At 37.1% G+C, this 18,710-nt stretch overlaps 2 protein-coding genes across 4 annotated transcripts; both read right to left on the bottom strand.

Annotated features, from left to right (window-relative positions):
* Window positions 1-158: 158 nt before the first annotated feature.
* LOC136247084 (uncharacterized) lies at window positions 159-7,043 on the bottom strand. 3 transcript variants are annotated; one of them, XM_066038702.1, is made up of 7 exons: window positions 6,826-7,043; window positions 5,502-5,550; window positions 3,493-3,753; window positions 2,374-2,898; window positions 1,950-2,161; window positions 1,733-1,897; window positions 159-374 (listed from the first exon to the last, which is right to left on the bottom strand). In XM_066038702.1, the coding sequence occupies exons 1-6, from the start codon at window positions 6,919-6,921 to the stop codon at window positions 1,778-1,780; spliced, it is 1,263 nt and encodes a 420-aa protein (XP_065894774.1). In that variant the 5' UTR covers window positions 6,922-7,043; the 3' UTR covers window positions 159-374; window positions 1,733-1,777. The 3 variants fall into 3 exon arrangements, with proteins under 3 accessions (XP_065894774.1, XP_065894773.1, XP_065894772.1); XM_066038701.1 differs by having other exon boundaries at window positions 1,733-2,161; window positions 3,493-3,575; window positions 3,678-3,753; XM_066038700.1 differs by having other exon boundaries at window positions 1,733-2,161.
* A 484-nt stretch (window positions 7,044-7,527) lies between these two features.
* Window positions 7,528-18,462, bottom strand: LOC136247076 (neurofilament heavy polypeptide-like). Its single transcript, XM_066038691.1, has 6 exons — window positions 18,257-18,462; window positions 12,275-12,320; window positions 11,729-11,941; window positions 8,471-11,200; window positions 8,311-8,388; window positions 7,528-8,095 (listed from the first exon to the last, which is right to left on the bottom strand). Exons 1-6 carry the CDS (start codon window positions 18,329-18,331, stop codon window positions 7,791-7,793), a joined length of 3,447 nt encoding a protein of 1,148 aa, XP_065894763.1. The 5' UTR covers window positions 18,332-18,462; the 3' UTR covers window positions 7,528-7,790.
* Window positions 18,463-18,710: the final 248 nt, after the last annotated feature.

Below are 18,710 nucleotides of genomic sequence, written 5' to 3'. Positions count from 1 at the left end.
GAGTTAGGAACAAGGTACATCTCTATGCTTTTAATGGGAGATTGGAGCTCAATCTACAGGTTGACAAGAACAACAGACTAACACAGCCATAAGGCCACCATTAAAGTCCCTCTTACAAAATCTCACTGATTCTTGAAAAACATTTGCTGAAGCAAAGCTTGAATTTACATAAAATAAATAATGCATATTTTAGAGTATAAAACTATAATCACTCATGTATATTCACACTTGTTACAATATAGGAATATCTCTTAATTCATTCAACAGTCCATTTCATTTGTTGGTCTCCAGTTCCAAGTTTTGATAGTGAGTTTTATGACTACACTCCTGACATTGATTTCCACTGGCATCAACAGCTCCTGATCCAGTTGTGCCTATACACATTCATGCATAGTCTGTAAAACATTGTGTGTGGTATGTGTATATTGATAATACAAATAATGTTAGCTTTACACATAATATCATGTTGTGTAATAAAACATGGAAGCCTGGAGTACTGCTTAAACAACACTTTTATAAACTAGAATTGCTATTGTTATTTTTGTCAGATGACGTGGTCCTTCTGTTATAAAATATTATTGGGCTCTAAGTACAGTCAGATAATCGATAAATGACACTGATGCTGCTTCCTTTTTTTTATTCAAACACCTGAAAAATCGCAAAATAATAAATAAATAAAATGCGCACTACAGAAACAGCAAGGGGAATCACCATATTATTAATTATCCTATGAATTTGATGTAGACTTGGGTATGATTGATCACCCAGAGTTGAAGGAGAAACTATAAAGGTTGATTTTCATTGCCAATCCTACCTTTGATTTTGGTTTTCTAAACCCATGGTTTTAAATTATGAATTTTGCATATCTACACATGAGAATTGTTTTCTTGATTAGCGTAATTGTCAAAATTGAATTGATTACGTTTGCATTAAGCAGTTTCAGAATCCACATGTAGGTAACATAAAATTATACTCTTTGATGTTTTAGCTTTTCACCAAAATAATATGTAATTCATGCCAAACAGTCAAATCAAGTACAAAAATAATTAATGGTGTGGCGTTTAATGTCAGCATGTGTTATAAAATAAAAGGTTGATCATCTGATCATCAACACATCAGATATTTAAATGCCAAAGTGACTGTTCTATTAGATTATATTGTCAACATATGTATGTTCTATTAGAGTAATTGAACAATTGTACTTTAGAGGGATTCATTTTTGAGACAAATACTTTTATCAGTTCTCACAATTGATATTCTGTTAGTATTTTATTATTCATTACACTCTGTTGATTAGTAAATCTTTAATCTGCTCTAACCACTATCCTAAATTCTCAATAGGTACTCACTAAAGGTTTAATGTCTGTACAGCAGGGGTTATATACGTACATATTGAATGAAGAAATATCCTACTACAGGTGGTGACTTGCAATTGATGCCTAGCAAGAGCCAGGTAGCCTGAGACTGTATTCAACCTTATCCCTCTATCAGTCATTCATGAAAATTTACTATCAACAACAACCTGTTTTTCATCTAACCTATGAATGACTACTTTCATCATTTGATCGGTTCCATCCCCTCATATTAATGTCATTTTGAGATTCTTAGTGGGATAGCATTTACAGAGTAGACTATCACATGTACACATACCATAAACCTATGTACAAATTGTATGTATGCATGGGTCGTTCTTACAAAGTTAGATACACATAAAAGATTCTTAACACATCACCTTGTATGTGACTCATCTTCTTCTTCCTAGGCTTTGGAGTTGGTTTTAACTTCTGTGCAGGCTTCTCCTGACAAACTTCACTAACACTTGGGTACACATCTGTGTCATCACTCTTGCCTTGCTGTACACTGGAATCCATAGATTGTGCTGATACTGGAGAAGATTCTGTGAGATGTTGTTGTGGGGACTGGTCATAAGATATGGATCTGATAGCTACCTTGGAATCTGTATTGGGTAGGGTCTCTGAGGCAGGTGATGTAGATTGGTCTGTGACATTTACATAAAAGTGTGGTTCACTTGTTTGTTGCTTCTTATTATCAGTTTTACTAAATGAATTATCTTGTGATTTGTGTGGTTTTTTGATGTGCATATTTGGATGTCTCACTTCAACATAAAATCCATCTTGCTTCTCCTCTCCAGTTTTATTACCTACAAAATATAAATATGTGCAACAAAAAATACTAAAAGTATGCAAACTGTATTGTGGTATTACCTTAGCTACACATGCATACATCTTAGCTCTACTAGCATAATGACTACAGCACAAGCTACACTCTCCATAGCACAATTATTTGGGTTGTTCTATTGAAAACTGTATTGCATATATACCCTTGTCACATACCGACAGGTAACAACAGTACCTGCTGTGTCAGCACTAGGAGAAGTTTCTTTTCTTTTTTGTGCTGACTTCATAGTAATATAGCCTTCAGGATCTAAGCAAATGGTCTCTGCAGATGTAGTGTCCCTTATTTCATCATATTCATGTACTGGTGAACAATATTTGTGTTTGTCATTATTGTCACACCCCATTAACTTTTTCTCATCACTAAATGTCTGATGAAACTGCGTAGCTTTACAAATATATCTCAAACATGTATTGACACGGTCTGCTGGCATGAACATGGTAAAATTTCTGTTGAAGGTTTCTCCAGTTTTGTGACATTTGGGACAACATTCTATGCCAATTCCATTAGCATTTCTAACAAACTGTTGTATGTCCTTGATCTTCCAGCTATTCCTGATCACGCTGTCATTCAGTGGAGAAGACAGGACTAGTAAGCAATCATTGTCTCCTGTTTCCTTGTTGTGATTGTCGGTGAAGTAAAGAATGGAGTGCATTGTACTGGAGTGGTCTTTGTCATAATGTCTTACGTAGTGGTATTTACCTAATGTTACAAATATTACATATAATTATCATGACACGTAATTCTAGAAAACACAATTAAAATTCCATGGCTGTTGTACTTTGTTATGTGAATACATATGAGTGAAGTGACTAACTAGCAATTTAAAGCATTTAATATGAAAGGAGGTGCATATACTTAATGGACAAGGGAACACTTTATTTATTAAGAATACTATACTTCAAAGAGCAATATAGTCTAATAGAATGCTCATTGTTAAGCAATCGTGAACATATTATGAAATACAGGCTTTAGGGCTTTAATAATTATTGCAAAATTTAGACAGAGAAAATTTACAACCATAGGAAGAATAATGATGAGAGCATCAGTAAATAGTCATTACTAGATCCAAAGGAATTTTAAGGAAAATATGTCTGGAAACTCTAGCAAATCTCTTTATCAGCAGGTTTTAGCCTTCTCATAGGACCCTAGTGGGAGAATAATTATAACATACATCTCTTTTCCTAAATTTCTTGCTAGACACATATTTAAATATACAGCTTTAAAGTAACAAAATTACAAAATTAATCTTGTGCACAAAAATGCAACTGGTTTCAATAGGAAAACAAAACTTACCCTTGCCAACAGCTACCAGTAGAGATGCTACCCATATTGACAATTCTTCATGAGTGTTAGCACGGCAGAACAAAGGCTGACTACTAGTAGATAAAACAGAAAAGGATAGGTCGCCATTATCAACTTTGTCGTCATCATTCAAACAAGCATTAATCTTTTCAACATTACTTGTGTGTATTACAAACTTTGTCTTGGTTTGTTCCATATCACTGAATATCTTCATAGTGTGACATGACTTTAACTTCAGACTTTTGTAATCAGCTAAAGTAGTTTGCAAATAAAAATTATGACAAAAATGTGTAAATTAAATAATCAGCCACCTTGAGTAGCAATGCTAAATGTGATATGCTAGATCAATGGTATCATAAACTATATGCTCCGTTGGTAACAACTGTTAATTTATTAGAATATCAGAGTTTTTTTTTAAAGAAAAGTTTCCATAAATTCATCAATATGAACTTTGGCACAAAAATTACTACTGATCTTTAACTTGTGATTGCTTCTTCATTGCCGGTGGAAATTTTATAGTCTTGTCACAAGCTTGCTGTATTCAGAAAACTTTGAAATATATAATATGCTGTCAGGCACTTGTGCTTTAAAGTAGGTAGCTTTAATCTACATATCAAGAAGTTTGCGAACATTTGCTATACTTTTGTTCATGGCAAAAAATGCCAGCTGGAACAGGCATGTCCAATACATTTCGATTGAAAAATAAAGTAATTATCATGTACCACCTATCTCGAGTTTGTTTAGTAACTTTCCAAATTTGATACGTGTAGAGCAACTCTCTGTGAGTACAATGATGCTAAAAGAAATCCAATTCACAGAAATTTAGGCACGTCAAAATGATCTAAACTGACCGGGTGTAGCAAATTTCCCCATACACTTTGTATTGGGTGTTTCAGGGGCATGCAATAAAAGGCGTAATAACCTGCGACACATGATATACTTCAGACTTGGAAAGAACAGTGAATAGCAATTTATTGCAGAAGAAATCACAGGAAATTTAAACTTAAGGTTGAAAATCACTTACTTTTTCTATGGCGAACTGATGGCAGATATTTGGAAAGTAATGCTCTGAGCTATTTTCGATGTCTTGACAGCCATTAACCTTCACTACATTAGTGTTACAATGAAACGAAAGCACTGTGAAGTAATTCTGCAGATTAGTTTGTGAAAATTACAGTGTTCCGTGATTAAGCAAAATGATGTCTGTGCCATGTAGCAAACTTCTTCATATGCACAACAATTTTCTGAAAATATACTGTACTACCAACTTAAGGGGATAAACCACCTCAAAGTTAGTATTACAGTGAAATAATTGAAATCACAACTTTGTCTTTGGAATTATTGTATTATTGTGACACCCGCTTCGTTGCTATTATAACCAATCTTTCAGGTAGCCACTTTCCAATGGGTATATACAGTACTGTACTGACAGGTTTATAAGAACATGTTTGCTCGCTTTAAAGCATACAGAGTTCACTGAGGGATACTTGATGGATTCAATTGTGCCATTCTTCCTTTTATAGGGAACGTCAGAGAAAACATGCGTTTCCTTTACATGTGTTAAAGAGCTATGCATGCAAACAAACTATAATTATGCATTGTACATACCAATAGCTCTATTACTTTTGTGATCAACAATCAATACTCCATCTACTGAGCATTTTCTAAAATACCAGAATGGAATTCCTACTCATACATTTCACTAGAGGGTAATTGATTTAAACAGTAATAATTTAAAGTTGTTTCACTAGCCACTCCCTACCACAAGTTAACCTCAGTGAGACAGGATTAAATTAGCCCCCACCACAATGTAAACAGGAAGGCACGTGCAAAGGCTGTGGTCAACAATAAAGGTAGATGTGACAGTATTTTCCCATGCACATCTTTTATGTATGTGGTAATTGGTATACATGTAAGCTACCCATTACTCTGTTTACTTGTGTGTGGGCACAAATGATACGTATGTTGTGTAGGCATAGATAACATCATAATGAACTCACCTAAAGTGGTATTCTTGTACAATACAGCATATCTTTGCTTCCATGAATGCTACAAAAATATTTATCATCTATATACAATGTTACGTGACTAAGTGCAAAAAGTACTACATACTTAACAATAGCTACATTTAAAGAAGAAACCTTAAAGGTGACTACCATTAATACACACATGATCGTACGTGATTACAAAACAACATGCATAATTATAAATACAGACATATTACACAGTTTACATGAGGTGACACCCCTTGTACTGAGCCTGTATAGTATGCATGGAATAATGGAACAGCTATTTTTAGGGCAGGCAAACTTGATTTTCTTGTTTCTCATCCACAAAAATTTGGATTTCCATGTAGGCAGGTCATTTTTCATTATTCGTTATTAAAGAAAATACTCCAAATCAAGCTGTCTGTTACTACTAACAGTATAAAGGTTAGCTAAAGCCTTTAAAGAACTAGTACTTATGTTTTACCACCATTTCTGCATGAGGTCCAAGTGACATTTTCTGTACTATAAAATGATAGCCAGCCTTCTTAACATCAAAATACGAAATTAGAGCCGGTGGGGTAAAAAGGGATGCAGGTGGGGATGAGAAACAAGTTTGCCTGGCCTTAGTACAGACAGCATAAATGCATGGGATCAGACTCCCCAATCAACCTTGTTCATGAAGGCATGGAATAAAGTGTACTCATCCTCCAATGGCTCCAGTAGTTCCACTGAAAATGGCGAGAGTTTACCTGCTAAGAATCCGCCAATTCCTGAAGAATTACAGGCTGTTGTTTCAAAGACTGAGATGTGGGCGGTTCATGGAAACAGAGAAATTATTTGTAGTGGCCTTAGCTAGCTGGCTAGGTTCTCTGGCTTGTAGTGAGCAGCGTCAGCTTGCACAGTGGGTTACAGTCACCTACCCCTATGTTAGCTAGATGTTGAATCCTGGTTAGTTACTAGCTGAGTGTCCAGGTGGTCTTCAGGTCCAGTCACACATTCTTGTTCCCCATCACTGGTGATTACAAATTGGTGCTTGTTGAAATCATTTAGGCTATCCAGCTAGCTGTAAGCACCTCTGTTTTAGTATATACACTGTACGTGCACCAGCGTGCCCTCCAGTACCACATGTACAACCCTGCTGGTCAGTGATGGTTCCAGTGAAGGGCTTCCTTAAAAGGCGTGCCTCAGCCATAAAGTAATGATCAACTCCAGGTCTTTGTAAAGAAGTGCGTAACTTTAGTTATACTGAATTGGCTTATTATAAATGTCCCGGAAAATTTTAACATAGATAGTGACGATCTTATTCGTAACTAGCTACCGTGTTCTAGCTACTCACTTTGTCTTGCCGGCAATGCAGAATACTTTGGAATACGACGTGTTCCCCAAGGGAAGTTAGAGACGCTTTCCCTACTGTCGCCATCGGGGTCGCCATTACTAGGCCTCGCTGGAGTAGCTGACTTACACTGGTAGCTAACGTACGTAGACAGATGACCTCCGAGTAATGAATTTTCACAGTTTTGTCACCTCGACCACAATCATTGTTACGTAACTAGTTATAACAAAAAGCACGGGTGTGATTCGGTTGCAGGAATCAGTTAATTTTATCTTCAAGCTAATAGCTCAGTGTTAGGGACCAGTAGATTGTGCTTCTATTCTACAGTACTCAAAATTATAAAGTTAACCACTCTAGTGTTCATATAAGCTTATTGGCCTCAGATGGAAAACAATGAATTTTCTTGGGAGTGGCTTAGCTAGATCAAAGACTAAATTTTACTTTCCCCAAGACTGAAATTATTCTGTGTATTTTGCTGACAGTATGCTTAGTGCTGTCTAGTATGCATCTTGTTTTAATAGGTTGGTCCAGTGGTCCCTACTTGGTGTACAGGTAATGAAGATTGACGGTAGACCTATTATAGTTGTGCAGAGAACGACTGCTTTATTAGGGAATGACTATTAATTGAGCATGCTGATAATTAAGCACCTCTCACATTTGTAAATAAGTCACCAGACACTATACAAATACATACATTCACAATAGTACTATACACAATTTTTTGTATCCTTGTTTTAAAAACTGTTGCCATAATTACACACATTTAATGTATGTATGTACACACAGGGTTACAACTGTCCTGCATGCATTGTAAATGATACTGTCCAACATTAAAATTGCATATATTACAAAGCAGTAAAAAATAACACCTTATGTTCATCGTTTTAAAAAGTACAGCAATAAAACCAGCTAAGGTTTGCTGTTAGATTTACTTACAAGCACATATATATACATGTTTACAGCCACAATTAGATGATTGAATTAGCTGGAGACTGGCCAGTGGTTCCAAACGTCGTTCCAAACGTTGATCCAAATGTCGATGACGAAGACCAACTGTCCAAGCCATCTTCATGCTCCACAATTGGTGGTGCTTCTTCAGGTGGCTTCCACCCCTGATCCTCAGTGTAATCATAGCCAACTGTTTCTGTTACGCCAAACGTGGTCAAGGAAGTTTTACTCAAGGTATTGTCAATGGTAACAGGTTGTGTGTTATCTAGAATTGGTAGTTGCGATGGCGAGGTGTGTTGCTGAAAGGTATTGCTCTGTTGAGTACCTGTACAAACAGAAACATCATGAAGTGAATAAGCCAACCACAGATTCAAGCAAGTACGTACACGTGTGTGTGGTATATATGTACGCATGTGTATACATACATATGCACGCACGCACGCACGCACGCACACACACACACATGCACGCACGCACACACACATGCACCCATTCAGTACACTATATAAACATGATACACTACACATATGGCATGCATACCAGCAAAAGTGTGCTGCAGTGGTGAAGTACCAAGTGCTGGTGTAGTAGTAGGTTGAGTCTTGTGTACAATGGGTGGACCTAGAAAACATGAAACACTCTGTGAATATTAATACATGTTATAACTACACAGAGTTAAAAATCATTTCTACTTCAAACTTACTTCCTGATGATTGCTTTTTTGGTGGTGCAGGAGCCTTTCTTGCAGGTCTTTTAGTAGTTGGAGATGTTACAGACTGCTCTTGCTTGTAACTCTGTGACAGCTGTTGAGAAGGATTCACTGCTTTTGGGCTACCTTCATTAGACAGTGAAGAACGCCTGACAGGCACTTTGGGTGACTGCTTTGTTTTAATAGGTCCAGCATTTAACTGAGAAGCCATTTGCTTTACAGCATTGGTAGCATTTGTTATTGGTCTTGTTGAGCTTGTCTGTACAGCTGGTGTACTGGTGTGTTGATCTACTGGTATGCTAACAAACACTTTATTTTCAATTTCCTCTGTATTCTGGTTCACTTGTTTTGCCGGTTTCATGGCTACAGGAGGGGGACCACTATTTTTCACTGTATTTGGAGAACTGCTCTCAATATCTTTCAAGCGTGATACAGGTTTGGTGGATACCTTTGGTGATTTGTTATGCGATTTTAATTGGGGTACAGTTGGTGTAGTGGGATATGACTGCTGTAAACGTTGTTCCAGAGTGGTAGTTTCTGCTCCTCTTACTTTAGTATCAACTGCCACAGTGTTCTGATATGACTGCTTAACGTTTACTTGTTCTTGAGAAGATGGCAAAGGTGCTCCTGTAGCCATTTGAGGGTTAGTAACCTTTTGAGGAGGTTTAGCTGATACCGGAGGACTGCTACCTTTTGCCATATTCAATGAGCTGCTTTCAGATTTTTTTGATTTTGAAGTAATGTTTACTGGTGTCATTGATGGTCTGTTAGCAGCCTGTGGTTGGGATACTAGTTGGTTGACCATAATCGTGTTCTCTAATCTACCTGTGTGGTTACTTGGTATTTCTGATTGTTGGTTTCTGGTTACTGCAGGGGACTTAGTTGTCTCTGCTTGATATTGCTGGTGTTTGCTTACTGCAGGGGACTTAGCTGTCTCTGTTTGATATTGCTGGTGTTTGCTTACTGCAGGGGACTTAGTTGTCTCTGTTTGATATTGCTGGTGTTTGCTTACTGCAGGGGACTCTGCTTGATATTGCTGGTGTTTGCTTACTGCAGGGGACTTAGTTGTCTCTGTTTGATATTGCTGGTGTTTGCTTACTGCAGGGGACTTAGTCGTCTCTGCTTGATATTGCTGGTGTTTGCTTACTGCAGGGGACTCTGCTTGATATTGCTGGTGTTTGCTTACTGCAGGGGACTCTGCTTGATATTGCTGGTGTTTGCTTACTGCAGGGGACTTAGTTGTCTCTGCTTGATATTGCTGGTGTTTGCTAACTGCAGGGGACTCTGCTTGATATTGCTGGTGTTTGCTTACTGCAGGAGACTTAGCTCTCTGGCCTGTCCTGTCAACTACTGGTGGAGGATTAGTGGTGTATCTCTTGTTTGGTGTTGGTGATTCCTGTTTGTGTGATTCCGATGTAGCTGTAGGGAGAGTCCGTGCTTTAATTGTAGGCCTAACCACCTTCAATGGTGTAACATTTTGTTCTTCTACAGGCATTTTTAGTAAAATATCTGGTATGTTCATATAATCTGGTGAAACAACATCCGGCACATTGACATAATCTTTGCAGCCAGTGTCAGAGTCATCGCTTGTCTCTGATGATGGAGACATTGACTTCTCTGGTGGCTTAAGACTAGCTAGAAATTCTATTTGGTCAGCATTAACATAATCTTTATCATCACCAATCTTATCATCATCGATGGGTAGTGTTGTTGAAACAGGCTCTAGGTAGGATAAAGGCTTCCTCTTAACTGGTGAAGAAACCATTATCTCTGGTTCTTGGGAAGACACGCTTCTTTTAAATTCTTCACTTGGCCACTGATTTTCATAATCTTCCTCAGGATAATCAGTGCTGTCCAGAGACGGTGACATCACTGGAGACATAATGGCAGGTCGTCTGATATTTCTTGGTGGAACAGCAGTGGATTCAGTCTTATGCAGCTGCTGTTTCTTAGCATGTGGATTAGTAGAGGGCATTTGTCGTTTAGTCAATTGATGTGGCTTCTGTTGTTCTTGTTGAATTGGTTTCCGGTGTCCTCTTTGAGGTGTTATCGATGGTCTCAAATCTGTCTTACTCCCAGAGTGACCAAGAACAGTTGATACATAGCTGACAGTTCCGTCATTGTTCACCACAATCTTGTTAGTGATTTTGTATGGACACACCAGATCATCCCATCCCTTTACAGGATTCATCCTCGAATATGGTGGCAAGTATGGTTCAGCAGGTGGAGCATTAAGACATCCCAACCTTGGATGGGTACGTGGTGGCATGGGTGGTTTTACATTTGGTGCTTTTGGAGGTACTTGTGGTGGTGGGGTATTTGGTGGAGTAATTGAAGGACACTTGTGATTCTGCAACTTGTATATGGTGACAAAAGTTTCCGTAGATTCCTTAAGAGCAACTGCCTTAGTCTTCTTACAAAGGAAGTCAATACAAGCGTTTATCATGGAAGAACGAACAAAAAGGTTAAATGATCTGTATTGAGGCATGTGTGTCCGATAACAATTTGGACAGAATTCAATGCACACTCCAAGATCGGTGATGCGGAATTGACGGATTTGAGAAACCTTCCATGCTTGTCGAGTAATGTCATTTATTGGTGATGACAGTACTAGCACTTGGTCTGAATTTCCGGCTCCTTCATTACTCACATCAATGAAATACATCAATGAGTCTTCATCTTCCTCGGTGTCCCCTCTGCGATGCTTGACATGAAAGAGAGTACCTACAAAAGCAGGTATAAAAGATGTACAAATGTCTTCATAAGTAGTATACAAGTGAATCAGTGAAGTGCATAGTAAGAAGTTAAATATTACTATTGCCACAGAATTCACCAAAACAAGGATACAAAACACAACCTCTATAACAGAATTTTTGAATCCACATAAAATGTGACCGGATCTGTGAAAAGGGGTCTTATACCTTTCCAATTGCATGTACTTGGCAATCCATAACTTGACTTGTGAGTATGGTACCAGCCTGACATTTGGTCACCTTATACTCCTAACATAGCACCACTCCTAGATGTAATTTTGAGACAATGGGTTCACCACATGATTAGTTATGACTCATCAAACTTGGAAATTTGGAAAGGCTATAAGACCTCTTTTTGCAGATCCAGTCACTTAAATGATCCTGGTATGTAAATAATTATTATAAACTGCATACTTTCCAAACATACGCACGCAGACATTTAACACAAACGCAGCTGTACACACACTACATACACACACGTACAAACTGACATACTTACCTTTACCAATAGCAACCTTCAAAGATGATACCCACTGTATGAGCTTTTGTAGTGAGTCAGCCTTAAAATTCATCTCCTTGTTGTTAGGCAATATGAGAGTCATCAAGAGTTCCTCATCAAATGATTCAATTGATATGATGTTGCTAGCAGCAATGGTGATGGTCTTGGAGCCCTTACTAACTTGAAGAATGTATTTCTCAGTACCAGCTTGACCTATACACCATGTATAATACATAACAAGGTCACAATTGAGAGAACGTTTGTACTATATACATATGTACGCACGTACATATATACACTAAAGCTAGCAAGAAAACACTCATAGTATAAAATGTATACACATGTTCTACGTACACAACTAATCAGAGAAGTAGATTAGCAACCATTAGCTTACAATAGACAAAATTTCCATCTATTCTGTAATACCACTTGATCTAGCAAAAGATTTTATTTTAGGTATATCAATAATATTGTTAGTATCCTATCACATAGCAAAATACAATTTGAATCTTGCTACATGCGTACAATACACACATATGTACAAACCTGAAATTTCACAAAGCAGTGTAACAGTTCTTGGTACCCATGGTGACTGCAATACAAACAATCACACAATTATTAACATGTACTCATGAACTAATACAACTATGTAATACCCAAGAGCATTATATCTGATGTGTAAAAAATTCCATGTTCATAGCTCAAGTGTGTGTGTGTGTGTGTATGTGTGTGTGTGTGTGTGCATGTGTGTGTGTGCGCACGCATGTGTATTTGTGTGTACATGTGTGTGTTGACGAATCAGCTAAATTCGTCAACTTTTAGCTTGTCAAACATCCATAAGTGCTTTTATAAGTAAATGTTCAGATGTACAGTTTCTTCATTTTCACAACAATATTGTCTCAGTTCACATTTGAAAATACGGAATGAGCAATCCTACTGCTCTACATTATATAGTTCTATAACTTTAGTAGGCTTGTATTGAGGTTACTGCAGTGACAGACAAATGGATTGACAGAAGCCCCACACAAGGCCCTAACTTGTATGCAGTGGTAGAAAAGAAATTATGGTGAGTGAAATGTGCAGTCAGACAGTAAAGAGTATACGGTAATGGATTACTAGTATGGGTAATGATTTATTGTAGGATAGACAATGTTTTATTACTACTGATGTGGCCATAACCAAAATGTACATAAGCAATAAGTTTGTAATTAATCACAAAATATTTTTTAATGAAGATACTTAGCTTGCACCTCAAATGGTGTTTTAATGATGAGGTAAGATTTGCATCATCCAAACTTGATAATTGTAAAACTGCTGACTATTGTACTGATGTATAACTATATTGGAACTTATCCATAAAAAGATATCGTATCACAACGGTGGTCTATCATACCACTCCATGATTCAAGCCATTTATGAATTTGTAACTACACGAGTCATTAAACAAGAAATATACTCATGTACATTTGTCATGTTAGCACAGTAGTACGATAGCATTATATCTTACATTCTCTTATGCAGGTACTGTGTTTCTATGTACCATTATGTCACAAGCCAAGCAGTCAAAGATATTCACATTTTGTTCAATGGTTGTAATACCATCAGGGACAAGTGGCAGGCTACACAGACTAAAATGGCTTCAGTCAGCCACAACACAAAAACAACTGACTTTAAAATGGTTTCTTCTGACAATGATACTGTTCTAGTGTACACCCAACTACACAGCAAGCTAGATATTTATGAGTAAATGATAAACATCTGATTTTGTCAACAAGAGATAAACTAGGTATTCACCTTAATACATATGTAGCCACAGTGTTGTAACTGTCAACAAATCCCCATAGCAACACTGTTGTGAATAGTAACCAAATAATACAAGGGATTGCTCATGACCATTCACAATACTAGAGGGATACACATCTGGCTTATAAAATATTATTGGAAACTACCAGTTCAGTTATATCTGGTGTGTAAATGCACACGTAATGGGTGTGGCTGGCAATGCAAAACGTTTTGCTGGCTTTTCAAGTGCAGTGGAACTTTTATTTTAAAAACTGGTCGCCATTATAATAAGGACAAGGATTCTGGTCCCTGGCTACATATATTCAAAGTTTCAGAAGAACCTCTAGTAAAATACAGTATTGAAAAGTACAACAGAAGAAATTTTAGACAAAAGTGTGTTAGCCAAATTTACTGATATATCAAAGCACTTCATCAAAAAATAACTCGGCAGGCGGTCCAAATTTTCCGATGTTAAATTTAGTGCTATGTGGCATTATGGGTCCAAAAGTGTTCATTAGAGATGTTTCAATACATTTAATATTTTATTATTATACTTAATTATGTTGCTGGAAGTTTTACTGGCTTAAGGTAGTACTATGGTTTGATGCAGACTGGTAGACATATTGATACAACAATTCAACAAAAAATATTTTGCAATGGCTGTTGGTAGTACTAGTTGTTGGGCTGCTATATATGAAACAATTTAATTCCATTATATAGAGGTGCATGCTCTAGTATGTCACATTAAGTACAGTGTGCAGTATGACAAAGCAAAGCTATAGAAAGAGGTTTAATGGCGTGATGGAAGAATGGTAGTACAGGCATAATGAAACAGCTTTTATACATTTGCAAAATTACTCTGACAGACTATTCCTATCTGTTCCTTCAACTTGATGACCTTTCTATCGAAGCAGCTTCCCTGCCTTCCCACAAAACTATGGAGTGGCAGCTCATTCTGTGTACCCCTGTTGTGTGCAAGAATGATGTAACTAAATGTTAGCACAAGATGCCATGTGCTTGTAATGTTAGTAGTGTATGGAGTTGCATGCTCAACGTACTCCTAATAGAGTGTATATGCAAAGCTGCAGAGCTACAGTATCGCTCAAAATGCAACGTCGTCTTGTGAGTGTGAGCGATTAAAAAACTTCTAATTAAAGGGTCACCTGTTTCACTTGTGCGTATTCATCCCAAACAAAACAGGATGAATACCTGTGAGTGAAATGGGTGCCACACCCTTAAACTAGCAAGTTTATTATTGCCTTCACTCTCACAAGACGATGTTGCATTTGAGCAGTACTGTATGCATGCATACATGTGAAACAGTGGAAATATTATATATATTTTCACAAAAAATATTTACCAACATGTACTAATGGACACTTAAGTATACTTTGCTGCCGTAGTGATGTGATTGTTTATTTCACACCTGTTTGACAATAATCCAACAGGACGGCACAAAATAAACCTGACATTACAATACATTGTCATGGTGTTTTCTAAAACCAAGTACTGTCCCAACAAAGGAAATGGGCTCACTGAACTGTGAACTCTTTAATTGGTGAATAATATGTACAGAGATGGGATAGTGGTAGGCTGGCTTAGTATCTATCACAGTTATACAGTATTAAATGGAATATCCATTGAGCCGGCCTAGTACTAAAAAGTCAATGCTTCTTATTGTCAATAACATTTAAGATGTTTGGCAGTCACTATGTCTAAAGAACAAGAACATAGTTACATTACGTCATGTGCTGAGGCCTAAATCTACTAGTTGATTTTGTTTACCTACAAAGAATCTCAGTCAAGGGCCAGTCTAAGGTGTGAGCTACATACATATCAGGATTAATAAGGAATTAGGTCATATCCTATTCATATATCCTCTCAACAAAAACCAGTCTAGTTTGCAGAACTTCCGAATTTATTTTTATTTTTTTAGCATCATCTACAGTGCCCAAGGAATGAGTTATCCAAGTTACAGCTTACCATGGTGAGTAGTTTTGGAGAATTATAGTGCTAGACAGGAGGAAGAGCAAAGAATGGATTTTTTCAGCAAACATACTATAAAACAAACAACAGGAGCTTAAATTCACAACCATAACTTTAGTTTGTGTTGGTCTACAGAGTTGGGTTTGGTTTAAAATGTTCACTATGAATTTGCAAGGTATAGTTTTATCACTGTAGTCACTTGCGCATAGCATGTACGAAAACATTTTATATGAAGAAATGACGACGATCTTCTTTATGTCTAACTGCACCATAAATAAATGCACATGACACGTATATAGTTGGGACTACTGAAACAAAACAAAGATACTCAAACTCATACGTTTAATTGGTGTGAGACTTTCTTCCTTGAGTAATGGCTCAATTATATATTTTTTTCTTTGTAGCATGTGCAATTTTACTTAAATTCCAATTTTCTTAAAACTCATAGTTATATAAACTAGGTGGGTTTGTGCTGAGACGGTCACATGTATGACACACGTTCACTGTTACACTAATCATGTACACAAAATCATCCTACACATGTGTGTGTGGAGATTATGTGTAATTGGATGCAAACTGTTACTAGATGTCCTAAATCTATTTGTTCAACATGTACAAAGTTGACATACCGCCTAATGGGTTAATGGGAAGCCATCAGTCAAACATTTCCCAGTTATGAATCAGTTTAGTGATAACAGATGTGTTTGTGTGTGACAGTGTGACAATGCTTGTGTTTGTGACTGTTTGCAATAGTGTGTGACACTATGACAGTGCTTGTGTTTGAGACAGTACGTGACACTGTGACAGTGCTTGTGTTTGAGACAGTACGTGACACTGTGACAGTGCGTGATACCTTCTTAATTAGTCATAATGGGTTAAAGTGTTCCCTACACAAACTGGTAGTGTTTTAAAGATATTCATTTTTAGAAATGATAATTTTGACCTTTTAAGGAGTGAAACACTTACAGTCTGAACCACTATGGCTGTATTTACCAGATACATGGGGACACTGGTAGAACTAACTTGATTTAGGTGTAAACCAATGGATCATGAATAAGCAGTTGCAATGGTCTCTTGTTACGTATTTCCATGTAACAGTATGTATACCAATACACACACACACACACACACACACACACACACACACACACACACACACCCGTACGCATGTACACATACGCGCACATACACACACATGCACGCACACACAACAAACTGACAAATAAAATAACTTCATTGAGGAGCCATGAGTGCTGGGAAGATGCATGCATGGACTTTACCATTTTTATTGTATTCATGCTAAATAATATTTTAAGAAGCAGTACAAGTTTGACTATGCAAACAGAAGAAGGTTCTCACACTCCGGTACATGCCTACACATCAAGCAGTGAAATTTTGTAAATTCTATAACATTGTAACAAGGCTGTACCACAATAGGTACTGTGAGTATTGTTGTACTGTAGTCGTGTTGACAATGATTTCATCAATGGGTACTATTCAGCTTGTAAACTACAATATGTAGGTAATCAATGGGTAAGTATGTGGTATCTGTCGTATTTTTACTACACAATAACTTTTGACATGGTAAACAGGATATGTGTCTAGGGACTCAAATTAGTTGGGTTTTTTTTTTGCGTACACTCTCAGCGTCATTCAAGCACACAATTTTGCTTCACACACACATGTACAGTATACATTATCTAATATCAACACCTACTGCAAGTACAAAAAAAAGATCAATGGGTATACATACGTAAGGGGCTATTACAACTGATGTACATCCAATGCATATCACATACCTCAGTTATACACATAATTAAACAACATTTAACACTCGTACTCCTCAGCAGTCTAATGTAGCTTGTGCTAAAGTATCTACCTCATATAATTTACTACAAGATGGCAGTGTTAGTGTCTATATGAATTTCTAGGAAAGCTCTCGTCTTTTAATTGGTTTGACCACTAGACATTGTAATTTATTTCTAAGCAAATCAGTTAGCCTTTACTATCTTATACTGTTGTTTCATGGGATGTGCTTTCTGTACATGGTCAATTTTCCAGTAATTCAGTAGACTGTTATAAGACACTCAATGTATGTGCTGTACTCACACGGGGTTAAAACATTGTTCTAACGTTCACATAATTAAAAATTAAAATTTTAACAAACGCTATCATGGTTTGCTAGCATACGTGCAAATAGCCAAAATGCTCATTCACTTGCACACTTACACAAAAGCTACCTACATAAATTAAAGGTTGTGCAAAGGGTGTTTCTGGGCGGCACAACGTAATGTGTTGTGCACTATTGCCAACTGGGCATACTTCTAACACAACAAATCCTACAAGTTCAATTGCAGCACAAAATTAACACCCACTGATCATGGGCTAGCTACCTTGTAAGTTCCGTCCTAAATTTGTTACTAGCCAGCCGGACTGCTGCTGTTATAAACTTATATTGTCTTTACCCCCAATATGACAACCAATCAACCAATCAACCATTTTGCTGCAGCGTTGCTTCAAGCAGTAAGATTTCAGCTATGGTTTATTCAGGTACTGATTTTGTCCTATATCTCAGCACTCTTATGATCAGCACTAGCTAACGTTTCGTTTCGTCCTTGCAACTGTTCTTTTTTTTTCTTTTTTTTTGAATCGGCACGATTCCACAGACATGACTCACAATCAGTGTATTACACGCTTGTTTAATTCACTGGTTAACACGCGTTAAGTCTGTCAACAACACTGCAGCACAAAGGTACTCACCAGTAACGGGTTTGTTCGCTTCTTCAAGTGTAGCGGTGACTTGAACACCTCTCGTACCGTCTTGATCCCCGACATAACTTGATTATGAAGGTTGCAAGCGACTAAACTAACGTCTTGACTCTTAGTAATACGACTACTTCTTCGCTACGCACGATCCATGTACACAAGCAGGAGAACACAGCCCTTTATTAAAATTTTGTACGAAAATATCCGGAAATTGTTTCCGTAAAGATGCGAATTCGGATACTAAAAATTATTTTTAAATATAAATGTAATTATAACGTACTTACTTATTGCATATTTTATGTAATGCAAAATGTACATCTTTTAATGTTGAGCTGGACTTAAAAATGTATCTTTAAAGTGGTTTCTTTGATTTATGAGATAATTAATGTGACGATTTTCTTTCTAGATCTACTAACTAGTTGTGGCTTATGTCACGACTGGTGATGAT

This window comes from Dysidea avara, chromosome 2 (genome assembly GCF_963678975.1).
Source record: "Dysidea avara chromosome 2, odDysAvar1.4, whole genome shotgun sequence".
NCBI classification, from domain to species: Eukaryota; Metazoa; Porifera; class Demospongiae; order Dictyoceratida; family Dysideidae; genus Dysidea; species Dysidea avara.
This window is presented reverse-complemented; position numbering and strand designations above follow the sequence as displayed.

Coding starts and splice junctions, on each gene's coding strand:
- LOC136247084 (XM_066038700.1), bottom strand. CDS start 6,921: ATGGCGACCCCGATGGCGACAGTAGGGAAAGCGTCTCTAACTTCCCTT. Junction 3,754..5,501: donor GTACAAGAATACCACTTTAG/GTGAGTTCATTA, acceptor AAACTACTTTAG/CTGATTACAAAAGTCTGAAG. Junction 2,162..2,373: donor TCCTAGTGCTGACACAGCAG/GTACTGTTGTTA, acceptor TATATTTTGTAG/GTAATAAAACTGGAGAGGAG.
- LOC136247076 (XM_066038691.1), bottom strand. CDS start 18,331: ATGTCGGGGATCAAGACGGTACGAGAGGTGTTCAAGTCACCGCTACAC. Junction 11,201..11,728: donor GAAGGTTGCTATTGGTAAAG/GTAAGTATGTCA, acceptor CTGCTTTTGTAG/GTACTCTCTTTCATGTCAAG. Junction 8,389..8,470: donor AAAAAAGCAATCATCAGGAA/GTAAGTTTGAAG, acceptor CATGTTTTCTAG/GTCCACCCATTGTACACAAG.